Source organism: Nycticebus coucang, chromosome 6 (assembly GCF_027406575.1).
Source record: "Nycticebus coucang isolate mNycCou1 chromosome 6, mNycCou1.pri, whole genome shotgun sequence".
NCBI classification, from domain to species: Eukaryota; Metazoa; Chordata; class Mammalia; order Primates; family Lorisidae; genus Nycticebus; species Nycticebus coucang.
This window is the reverse complement of record NC_069785.1, coordinates 30,133,944-30,145,001: the sequence shown is the minus strand read 5'-3', so window position 1 is coordinate 30,145,001 and position 11,058 is coordinate 30,133,944. Positions and strand designations below refer to the sequence as shown.

Genomic DNA, 11,058 nt, shown 5'->3' with positions numbered 1-11,058 from the left:
CTTATGGTAACCATCAGTCTGTGGGAAATAAGCAAGTAAGTGCTATTTTTTCCTTTCTAATTATATATTATGACTATAATAAAAAGGCAACTTTACCTTTAAAATGTTTGCTACTGGGTAAGCTAAGTTCAAAAAAGTAGAACTTTGAAAGAAATGGTTTGCTAGTGACAGGGAAGATACCCTGGATTTATATATTTTGAAACATACTACTCATCATAGAAAAATTATAAAATACAGAAAATATAAAAGATAGAAACTTAAATTACCATAATCCAACCACCCAGAGATATTTAGTTGTTCTTTTAACAGAATTCGGTTTGAGCTGTTTAGAAACAATAATCCCTCCCTTCCATTCTAGTGAGAACACCGACATCACTTGTTTAGCAGAGGTTTCCTGTGAGCCTATTACGTGCTGGGCCTGCTCTGTAAGGCGTGGGTCTCCAGGCAGAGAGACTGAAGGACAGTTGCTGATCTCTGCCTGGCATGCTTTCTCACCTCATGTGGTGTTAGCAGTTTAGTAACTTGGATGTTTCCTGGGGAGCCAGCCCTTTCCCATTCATGCAAGAAGTTTAAGTCCCCAGGATACCCAAAGAAGGAGTAACCCAGGCGTAAGTCCATCTATGGATGCAATATCTAGAGCCACAGAGATTCATTAATTTTGGCCAATAAAGGTTAAGTTTTTGTTAAAAACATTGAGAATAGGCTCATCGCCTGTGGCTCAAGTGGCTAAGGCGCCAGCCACATATACCTGAGCTGTTGGGTTCGAATCCAGCCCGGGTCCGCCAAACAAGAAATGGCTGCAACAACAACAACAACAACAAAAAATAGCCAGGCGTTGTGGCAGGCGCTTGTAATCCCAGCTACTTGGGAGGCGGAGGTAGGAGAATCACTTGAGCCCAGGAGTTGGAGGTTGTTATGAGCTGTGATGCCACACACTCTCCCCAGGGTGACAGCTTGAGGCTCTGTCTCAAAAAAAAAAAAAAAAAAATTGATAATGAAGGTGGACTCTTGTCATGCTGAGCATTCGTAATTAAGAGATGTTAGAAGTCCTCTAAGAAGGAAGCTGTGACAATGAGTGGGTTGCTAGATGGGTCTAGTAGACAGTGGCCACACTCCACCGTCCTCCCCATACCATACTCTTGTCAGAGTCTCTTCCACCAGATGCTCAGCTCTCTAAGGAAGGAGACACATCTCCAACATGCTAGTTCTAGCACAAGAAAAAGGCCCAAACACACACCTGCTGGATAATTCTCCTGACGGACTTAGCAGCATGGCCATGGAGAAACTGGTGGTTCTATCACATGAACTCAGGTTACTAGGGCTGCAGTACCTCTACTGGCCAATGCCACATCCTGTAACCCCCACCTCAAACACTGGGTTTCTCCCTGGTGGTCTGCTCTGTGTCACCAGCTGTGGTGCTGGTATGGTCACCACATGATTCTTACACAACCACCCTGAAGTTGTTATCTGGAAGATTCTCATGTACCACATGATTCTCTCATGAACACCTAAGAAAAACGTGGATGCAGGGAGTGAGGACCTTTCCTAGAAAGCCTTCTGTGATGAAACACCACAAAACCAGAGGGGAACATGAGGTCACTGAGCCCACCCCACCTCCTTCCTCTCCTGAGAGCTAAAAAGAGCAAGGAGGGCACAGAACTGCAGCTCAGACCTGGGCAGCCTCCCTGATGCAGCCGCTCCTGCTCCCGCTCCTGCTGGCCTTCCTCCTGCCCCCCAGGGCAGAGGCAGGTGAGTGACCATCGCAGCCTCAGAGCCCCAGACACCTCCTGCCCCTTCTGCACATCCTGGATCCTTCTGTCTACCAGGGACATTCTGAACCCAGCTCCAGTCCCTCTACAGGGCCTCCCAAGTGCAATGCTGGGTGAGCTCTCAGCAGGAATGCCGGGGCAGAGACTGTGCTCAGAAAGAGCCAGTGGGTACTGTCCCCTCGCCAGGTCTCACCCTTGTCATCTGGAAGTGTGTGGCAGAGGGTGGGAAACTGGAAATGAGAAAATATTAAATTTAACTAGAGAGGGCAGAGCCAGCCTGGTTTCTGTGTCTGGGATAAGACAGATGCTTCCCTCAGGGGTCAGCTGACCGAGAATGGGTGGGATCACTGTCCTCTGAACATTGCCCTACATTTTTGGCTTTGCTTAGTCTCAAGGCACTCAGTCCCTTTCTCTAGCTCTAATTTCCTTCCCAGACCCATCACCCCTCTTTTCAAGGATGAGCCACTGTGTCCCATCCCAACTCCTCTGCTTTCCAGAATCCCAGCAGCACTGCCCTCCAACCTTGATAGAGAGGCTGACTAGAGCCGTCCCTGCCTGCAGCCAGTGAACACACTGGGCGCCCACTGCATGTCGGGCCGTAGGAATAGGACATGACAACATGGAGATCCCTGCACTTACGTCCTGCCCATTAGACAGCAGCACTATGCTAGGTCTCACAGGACTTACAAAGGTCTTGGGAACTCACATGAAACAAAGACAAGTCAGGAGAGGAATTATCAGGAGCCTCTGGGATTTCACCATCCCTAAGGGGTGTGCTCACCTCCAACTATGTGTGGAAGAAAGACTTATGACCCAGGCCCACTATTCTCTCCTTCTCTGGAGGAGGAAGTTGAAGCCCCTTCCCCCACCCCCTCCAACTCCAGGCCACCAAAGGCTCCCGGATGCCTGGCCCCTCTGCTGCCATTCAGCAGATGCCAGGTGGGGGCTCAGTGGGTGCACACAGCAGACAGACTTTTCCTTCAGGGGAGATCATCGGGGGACATGAGGCCGAACCCCACTCCCGTCCCTACATGGCCTTTCTTCGGTTCTGGTATCGAGGGTGGCTGAGGAAGCATTGTGGTGGTTTCCTGATAAGACAAGACTTCGTGCTGACAGCCGCTCACTGTCTGGGAAGGTGAGGAGGAGATTTCCAGGCCCTCCTGGAAACACTACATGGAGAGCACTGTCTTCTTCCCAATGAACTCCCTGGGCTCCTCGGAACACAAGTGCCCGGAGGGCTTTCTAGAAAAAAAGGGTGGTAAGTCCCATAGGGAGAGGGGAAGGTTAGTGTCACAGGTACCGCTGAAGTGAGGGAAAAACAGAGTGGTCACGCCTGCCATATGCAGAGCTGGGGACATGCTTTGGCATAAGAACAGAAACTAAAGCAATTTCATGTCTTTTCCTGGGGAGAGAACTGAGCCCTGAGACCCACTGGTGCAATTACCAGAATGTCACCTCCTGGGGCCCTCCTGTTCCCTCAATTTCCCCTCAGCTGCAGCCCTGCCCTGCCCTGGCTGTCACCTGCTCCTCACGACTCTTGGGCTGTACCCTGTGACTCCAAATGCCCTCAGCCCCTCTGTGCTCTCTGTGCAGCTCCATGAATGTCACCCTGGGAGCCCACAACATCTTGAGGCCAGAGGTGACCCAGCAGTTCATCCGTGTGAGAAGACGCATTCCCCACCCAGACTATAATCCTGAGCTCTACACTAATGACATCATGCTGCTGCAGGTGAGCTGCTGCTGCTGCTCTCTCTCTACTTGGCCCTGTTGCCCCTCCCACGGTGACACTGTCCCTTCTTCCCTCCTGTCCATCCTGGCTGCTTGACCAGTTCCTGTGCCTCAGAGGGGAAGGAAGAAGGGTCAGCCCTGCAAGTGCCCCGGCCCAGGAGGCCACTGTCTGACCTGGACTTTCTTGCCTCTTCCCCACCAGCTGGAGAGAAAGGCCAAGTTGACTCCAGCTGTGCAGCCTCTCAGGCTGCCCAGGGTCACAGGCGGGGTGACGCCGGGGATGTTGTGTAATGTGGCAGGCTGGGGTGCGACTACACCAGTGGGCCACTACCCAGCCACACTGCAGGAGGTGATGCTGACAGTGCAGGAGGACCACAAGTGTGAATCCCGCTACCGTGGGCAATACATCAAGGCCACCCAGATTTGTGTGGGGGACCCAAACTTACAACAGACATCCTTTCATGTAAGATTATGCAGCTGCTACTTTGCTCGGGGGGAAGGGAAATTCGGGAAAGATCAGGAATCTGGAGACCCCAGCAGTAGGGAACTCCTTCACCCACTAGGCTGTGATCTTTCTCTTGGAAAGAGAAGAGGGGAGCAGCCCAAGCTAAGTGGGGTCTCTGCACACTCAGCACGGGATGTGTGGTGAATGGAAGGATGTATTTGCAACACTCCAGCCCCTCCCTCTACCCTGGTCACTGGTATTAACAAACTGTGGGATCAGGGGTTGGTGGTGAGGCAATAATTATAAGGAGGTGGCTCCTTGGAGCTGGCACCTAATGTGGTGAAAGGGCTCATCTTCCTATACGTCACCCTACTCCCCTGCCTCTGTGTCCTTGAATGGGGACCCGGAGGCACCAAACACACTTTTATAAAGAGAGGACCCTAGGATCTGGGGTAGAGGACCAAGGCTGGCCCCTGGGCTAAGGGGAAGCAGTGACAATGTCCAAGGTCAGAGACTGGCAGCTGAGCACACCCACGGGCCTGCCCTGCCCCCCACCACACTGGCCATGCAAATTCGCCATCTCCAAGAGAGGGCCTGAGATGAGAGGGAGGGCAAGACCAGGACAGCACCAGCTCAGTCTTCCTCCTCTATTCACAGGGCGACTCCGGGGGCCCTCTGGTGTGTAACAATGTGGCCCAGGGCATTGTCTCCTATGGGATGGAGGATGGGAGGCCTCCACAAGCCTACACCAAGGTCGCAAGTTTCCTACCCTGGATAGAAGAAACCATGAGAAGCCTCCAACTGCAGGAAGCAGACTAAGCCCCTCTGTGAATGACCAAGTTCTCCAGATCTCAGTCCAGATTTACACTGGGCGAGGTGCCAGTAACTGAATAAATGTGCCCCAGCTGAGCAGAAAGGTCGGTTTCTTGTTTAATCATTGACCCTCACTCACAGGCACCAACTCTGTGCTAGGCAGGCCAGTGACACAGTTCTGCTGCTTTCTGCTTTCTCATCTTCCCTTTCCCCTCACCACCTCCCAACCCCTCAGGCAAAGCTGTGGCCCACCTTCTTACTCACACTGGTCTCTCCAGGCCCCGCCCTCTGCCAGGGCTGAAGCTGAGCACCATCAGGAGAGAACAGACCACTCTGGTCCTGAGCCCCCCGTCCCTCCCTGCCCTCTTCTGATCTCATGGCCCAGCTTAGTCTCCAGCCTCCCAGCTGTCCCATCCCTGCTGAGAACTCCCAGAGTTCACCAACCTTACTCCCCTCTGGATGACAGGTCTGAGCTGGCCCCTTCCTTTCATCTCTCCTCTTAAGATACTCACAGACCCATGTGTTTCCATCAGGCTCTCGTCACTAGGATGCCAGTCTGGCTCATGCCCTGACCAAGAGGGGCCTCAGAGTGACCAGGCCAGTGCTGACACCAGGAAAGACCCAGGAAGGACGGGGCTAGCAGGACCCCTCTCCTGAACCCTTGGCCCAATCTCTCCCCTGGACGATGCCAGCTCAACCCCTCACACCCAGCCCACTATCTTCACATGCTCAGGGCCCACTGGCCACCTGATCACTCAGCAGTATGAGTCTTTTCAGCTGTCCCTTTTGGTCACTATCAGCCTCTAGGCTAAGACTCCCTGCTGGCCACTTGGCCTACATCAGCCGTTCAGAAGGACTCCTCTGTGCAGAAGGACTAGAAAGCACACATTTTCCCATCAATCAACACATAAATACTCACTGAGCACTTACTAAGTGCCAGGCATTGGGGATAGACAGTGAACACAGGAACAGACTCTGTCATCTGAGCCTAAGTGCAACTGACAGTGACAACGACTTTTATCTGAATTATTTTGGTCCCTCTCTACCCTCCTCATTACTCCACAAAACCTGGATATGTGGAATTGTATAGGAACAAAGTACAGGGTGTCCCAACATTTGCCCATAAAGTTGCCATACATAGGTAAAGTGGGAAACTGTAGCTAAATGCACCTTGATTTATAACATTTTCATTAGGAAACTTTGGAAATAGTTGACCAATGTGTACTGAATATTTTCTAAATATTTTGTAAAATTCTGTAATGACATTTTGTAAACAAAGGTACGTTTACCTACAATTTCCCATTTACCTTATGTATGGAAACTTTATGGACAATTTTTGGGACACCCTATATTTGTATCTCATTTTTATTTCTGACCACAGTTGGTATGAATATTATTATATGTGACTCTAGAACAACAGGATATGGGATTTGGATATGACATTAATCATTTAGGTTTTAGACACAAACTGTGTTCACTGTAGCATCCTTTCACCAAAGTCAAGAGGTAGGGATGAAGAACTAACCTTGTTTCCATTTGTTTGAAAAGTATTAGTTGTGAATGTGTGAATGTGATTATATAGCTTCAAATCACTGGACTGCTCAGAAGCATAATCCCAGACATTAATGCAAGCCCTTTCCTGTGCAAAATCAAACTAGAAGCACATGGTCTCAAAGAAATGGAGAAATGACCCTCGTGGTTACTGCTATATCTATGGTTTCTAGGACTGCCTGGACTTGTCAACATTAGGAAGTTCTTGGCTTGGAGGCCACGGATAGACAATGTGACCTTTTTTGAATGAGCATTTCCTTGAGTTGAGCTCACCTTGCCAGTACTTCCAGCACCCACCCATTCAAGGTCTTGCCACTAACTCAAAGCACTGCCTGGGAGAAGAGCATAATAAGCTCCAGCACTGGGCTGATAATGCCTCTGTCCCAGGTAGACACAACACCGCACTCTTGTGTCACTGGGGAAAATCTCTCCCTGGGATCAGGTAACTCTCAAAGGCCTTTCACATGGTCTTGTATACAAAGCATGATGCAGCACAATCTCTTAACAATCTTGGGCAGTTTTTCTGAGGGAAAAGCAGTGGATGTCTCTGACCTATTGAGAAAGAGGTCAGAGGCTCTAGCAGGTGGGAGTTTTAGAATAGATTTATGACATGAGGCCAGAGAACTGATCAATAGACTAGATCCCCAAGCCAAAGTGGTAACCAAAGGGTCTTGAGTTCTGTGTTGACAGCTAATAGCCCAGTGTCCCTATGGACAAGAGAGATAAACATCCAAGGAGAGTGTCATTTGACTTACATAACTATAGCAAAAGGGGACAAGAAAGAGCTGTTGAGCAGCTACCACAGTGAAAAACCACCATCTCTTCCCAGTTTCTGGCTGGGCCCCATTTTGGAAGAACATGTAATAGCATTTCAAGCAAGCAATAAATATTATCTATATCCTTCCCCACTGAGAATTGTAACTACTTACCACTCACTGAGGAAAAGGAAATACTCATAACTTTTGAAGGCTGTGGAATGCAGGGGTAGAGCTAAAGCTGAACCTTGAGACCCCAAATACCATCATGGTCCTCTGGTTAGATCGAGGTCTGTGCAGGCCAGGTGATGTGTTGGCAACAGCCAAAAAAGGAATGTGGTGACCACAGACATTCCATTCAATTTTGGCCATTAGGGACAATGGGGAAGGAATATTCTCCCAAGGGGCAGTCCTTCAAACAGTAATTTGGGATGTCAATTTGGTATGGGGAGAGAAGCTGCACGAGGTAAGATTCCTGGATGATCGATGGACTACCTACCGGGTCAGGGACACAGACTGGAGATTACAGAGTAGGAGGAGATTTGGGAAAGAGACAGGCGGGTGAACCTGTGGGAGTGGGGACAAATTGTACCTTCTTCAGTGCCTACAGCAGAGCAACCACCAAAGAGAAGGCGTGCAGAAACCAAGGGAACAGGAAAGCTGTCTTTCTAATTGCTCAAGTGCTTGTGTAATGGGCCAGTGACAGGCAGGGACTGAGGCAGTGAATGCACCCAGCTGCATGGACTCCCTTTTGTTAATACTGGTCTTCTGCACTACTGAATTCCCAACCTGCCAGAAGCAGAAGATGGCCAGGAACACACTCAGTATGAAGCCATTCTTCAAGGAGAAGCTAGTCACTTGGGAACAGGCTGGTTATGTTGAATCTCTTCAACCCCAGTGATTCTTCCTTACCAAATATTTTCTGCCTTCTGCATCTGCATGGGTCTCCCAGCACTAATCAGAATGAATTATCAGTACAAGATTCTACACAACACTGCTTCATATCTAGGGACCCATTTCATGGTAAAGGAGGTATAGTAGTGGGGATGTGAACATGGGATATCCTGGTCCTGCCATACACTGCATCGCCTAGAAGCCTTTCATCTGCTAGAACGATGGAATGGCCCACTAATGGCTAATCTAGGGCACCCGCTGTGGAAAAGACATTGTAGGACTAGAATTGTCCTCAGTCAGTATATGTGTTTCCAGATCCATGTGTTGTCCATATGGTGACAAAGTATACAGAATACACGGGATCTGGAAACGGAAGAGTGGTGGTAGTAGTGACTTCTCTTACCATCAATCGCAGTGACCTAAAACCTCAGGATCTGCTGGATCAGAAGTGCTGGTTCCTGAGAAGTAGGGTCAAGGAGACACTTCACCAGGGGAATCAGTAAGTGTCCTCTGAACTTAAAGCTGTCAGTACCACATGGTCATTTTGGGCTCCTCATGCCAACAGATCAATAGGAAAAGAGAAGAATCACTATGTAAGAGAGGAAATTGACCCTGATTACCTTAAGGACCTAGGCGGTTGTTTCACAATTGAGAAATGAATGAGAACATCATTACATATGTCAGGTCACCTAAGGTCACCTAAGGTCACTTTCTTAGGTCACCTAAGAAGCAGATATCAGCACAATATTAAGTGTGCAGAGATTTTATTAGGGCAAATACTTGTGAGAGAAAATGAGGAGAGAGCCAGGAGATGCTGAGGGAGTATCAGAGTGCCATGCAGGTCTAACTCTGAATAAGAAAGAAGAGAAAGCCAGACCGAGCAACCTGGTGATCCCCTGTCTCTACAAAAATATTTTTAAAAATTAGCTGGGTGTGGTGGCAAGGATCAGTATTAGTACAAGTATCAGTAGTCTTAGCTTCTCAGGAGGCTGAGGCAGGAGGATTACATGAGCCCAGGAATTGGAGGTTATACTGAACTATAATCTCACCACTGTACTCCAACCTGGGAGACAAAGTGAGACCCTGTCTCTTAAAAAAATAATAATAATAAAGTCCAGCAAAGCTATTGAGAGTCCTCAAGCCCAAGTCTGCTCTCGAAGAGTCCCACATCTCCCAAGAACAAGCCTACCTTAGTGTCTTTGCTATGCTAGGTCATTGGCTGGAGCAGCTGGAAGTGGAGGGTGCCAATTCCTAGAAAATGCCCAGATGGATTTCATCTTTTTTTTTTTTTTTTTGTGACAGAGTCTCATCCTGTTGCCCCTGGTAGAGTACCTTCGCATCATAACTCACAGCAAACTCAAATTCCTGGGTTCAAGCAATCCTCCCACCTCATACCCCCAAGTACCTGGGAGTACAAGGGCCTGCCCGTATGCCCAGCTAGTTTTTCTAGTTTTAATAGAGATGGGGTCTTGCTCTTGCTCAGGCTGGTCTTGAACTCCCGAGCTGAAGCAATCTTCCCTCCTTAGCCTCCAAGAATGCTAGGATTACAGGTGTAAGCCAACAAGCCCAGCCCAAATAATGCAATTTTAAGAACAAGTGAAGAACTTGAATTGACATTTCTCCAACGACGATATGTAAACACCACCAAGCACGTGAAATGATGCTCAGCATCTTTAGTCATTAAGAAAATGCAAATCAAAACCACAATGACATGCCACTTCACACCACTAGGATGAATTAAAAAAAAAAAACAAAAAGTCTTGGAAAGGATGTGAAGAAACCGGAACACTTAAACATCGCCAGTGGGAATATAAAATGGTACAAGCACTATGAAAAAGAGTCGGGAAGTTCCTCAAAAATTAAACTTAGGATTACCATATGACCCAGAAATTTTACTACTCTAGGTAGAGAAATAAAGACGGATTGTTCACACAGAAATTTGTACACAGACGTTTACTGCTGCTTTAGTTACAATTGCCAAAAGAAGAAATATCCCCAAACGCCCATTGGCAGAGGAGTGGATAAATTGTGGTATAAATACAAAACGGTAATATTATTTAGTCATTAAAAAGAATGAACACTGACACATGTAAATGCTACAATTTGACGGACGTCCAAAATGTTATTCTAAGTGAAAGAAGCCAGGCACAACAGGTCACGTATCGTGTGATGTCTTCTATATGACATATCCAGAATGTGCACATTCAAAGAGACAGAAAGAAGATTAGAGGTTGCAAAGGGACAGTGTGTGGTCATGGAGAGGGCAGCAGGGAGTGGCTATTTAGTGGGTACATGCGCAGCATTCTGGGGTGATGAAAAAGTTCCAAAGTTAAAGAAAGATGATGGTCGCACAACATTCTGAATGCACTAAATGTCACTGAATCATATACTTTAAAATGATTAATTCTATGTTAGGTGAATTCACAGTTTAAAAAATGGGTCATAACTTGTGTTTAGCATATCCTGTTTTAATTAAAAATGCAGGCAAGATAAAAATGTGTTAGATCCATTGAACCCCACAAATGCATTAATGTATGCAAAAAAGTGTTAGATCACAATTCAATCACAAAATGAATATCAATGAGTAGTGAGAAATCAGGTAATTTCAATTGGTTTCTCTTTGCTTAAATTATTTTTTAAATTTTCCAACAATTTAAAAAAGTAATCACATGTTAAATGTTTTAATAACTAGGAAAGAGAGGCTATAGTGGCATTGACTAATAGATTTCTAAGACCATGGTGAAAATCTTTATGCTATAGGGTTAAGCAAGGATAAAAAAGTCACACTGTATACACAGTATGAACCCAAGTATTTAAAATGCACGGCTTATGGTAACCGTCAGTCTGTGGGAAATAGGCAAGTAAGTGCTATTTTTTCTTTCTACTTTCCAAATTTTCTTAATACTTATATGTTATGACTATAATGAAAAGGCAACTTTGCCTTTAAAATGTTTGCTACCGGGCAAGCTAAGTTCAAAAAAGTAGAAGTTTGATAAAAATGGTTTGCTATTGACAAGGAAGATACCCTGGATTTATGTATTTTGAAACATACTTACTCATCATAGAAAAATTAAAATGGAGAAAATATAAAAATAGAAACTTA

The 11,058-nt window shown here is 46.9% G+C and overlaps 1 protein-coding gene across 1 annotated transcript; it reads left to right on the top strand.

Moving 5' to 3' along the window:
* Positions 1-1,547: 1,547 nt before the first annotated feature.
* On the top strand, positions 1,548-4,849 carry LOC128588401 (granzyme B-like). The gene is made up of 5 exons (XM_053595174.1): positions 1,548-1,749; positions 2,754-2,904; positions 3,363-3,498; positions 3,700-3,960; positions 4,600-4,849. Exons 1-5 carry the CDS (start codon positions 1,689-1,691, stop codon positions 4,759-4,761), a joined length of 771 nt encoding a protein of 256 aa, XP_053451149.1. The 5' UTR covers positions 1,548-1,688; the 3' UTR covers positions 4,762-4,849.
* The last annotated feature ends 6,209 nt before the right edge of the window (positions 4,850-11,058 follow it).

What these genes read in the sequence shown, in the direction of transcription:
- LOC128588401 (XM_053595174.1), top strand. Translation starts at nt 1,689, where the DNA reads ATGCAGCCGCTCCTGCTCCCGCTCCTGCTGGCCTTCCTCCTGCCCCCC. An exon ending in GCCCCCCAGGGCAGAGGCAG is followed by an intron (nt 1,750 to 2,753) that starts GTGAGTGACCAT and finishes CTTTTCCTTCAG; the next exon opens with GGGAGATCATCGGGGGACAT. An exon ending in ATGACATCATGCTGCTGCAG is followed by an intron (nt 3,499 to 3,699) that starts GTGAGCTGCTGC and finishes CTTCCCCACCAG; the next exon opens with CTGGAGAGAAAGGCCAAGTT.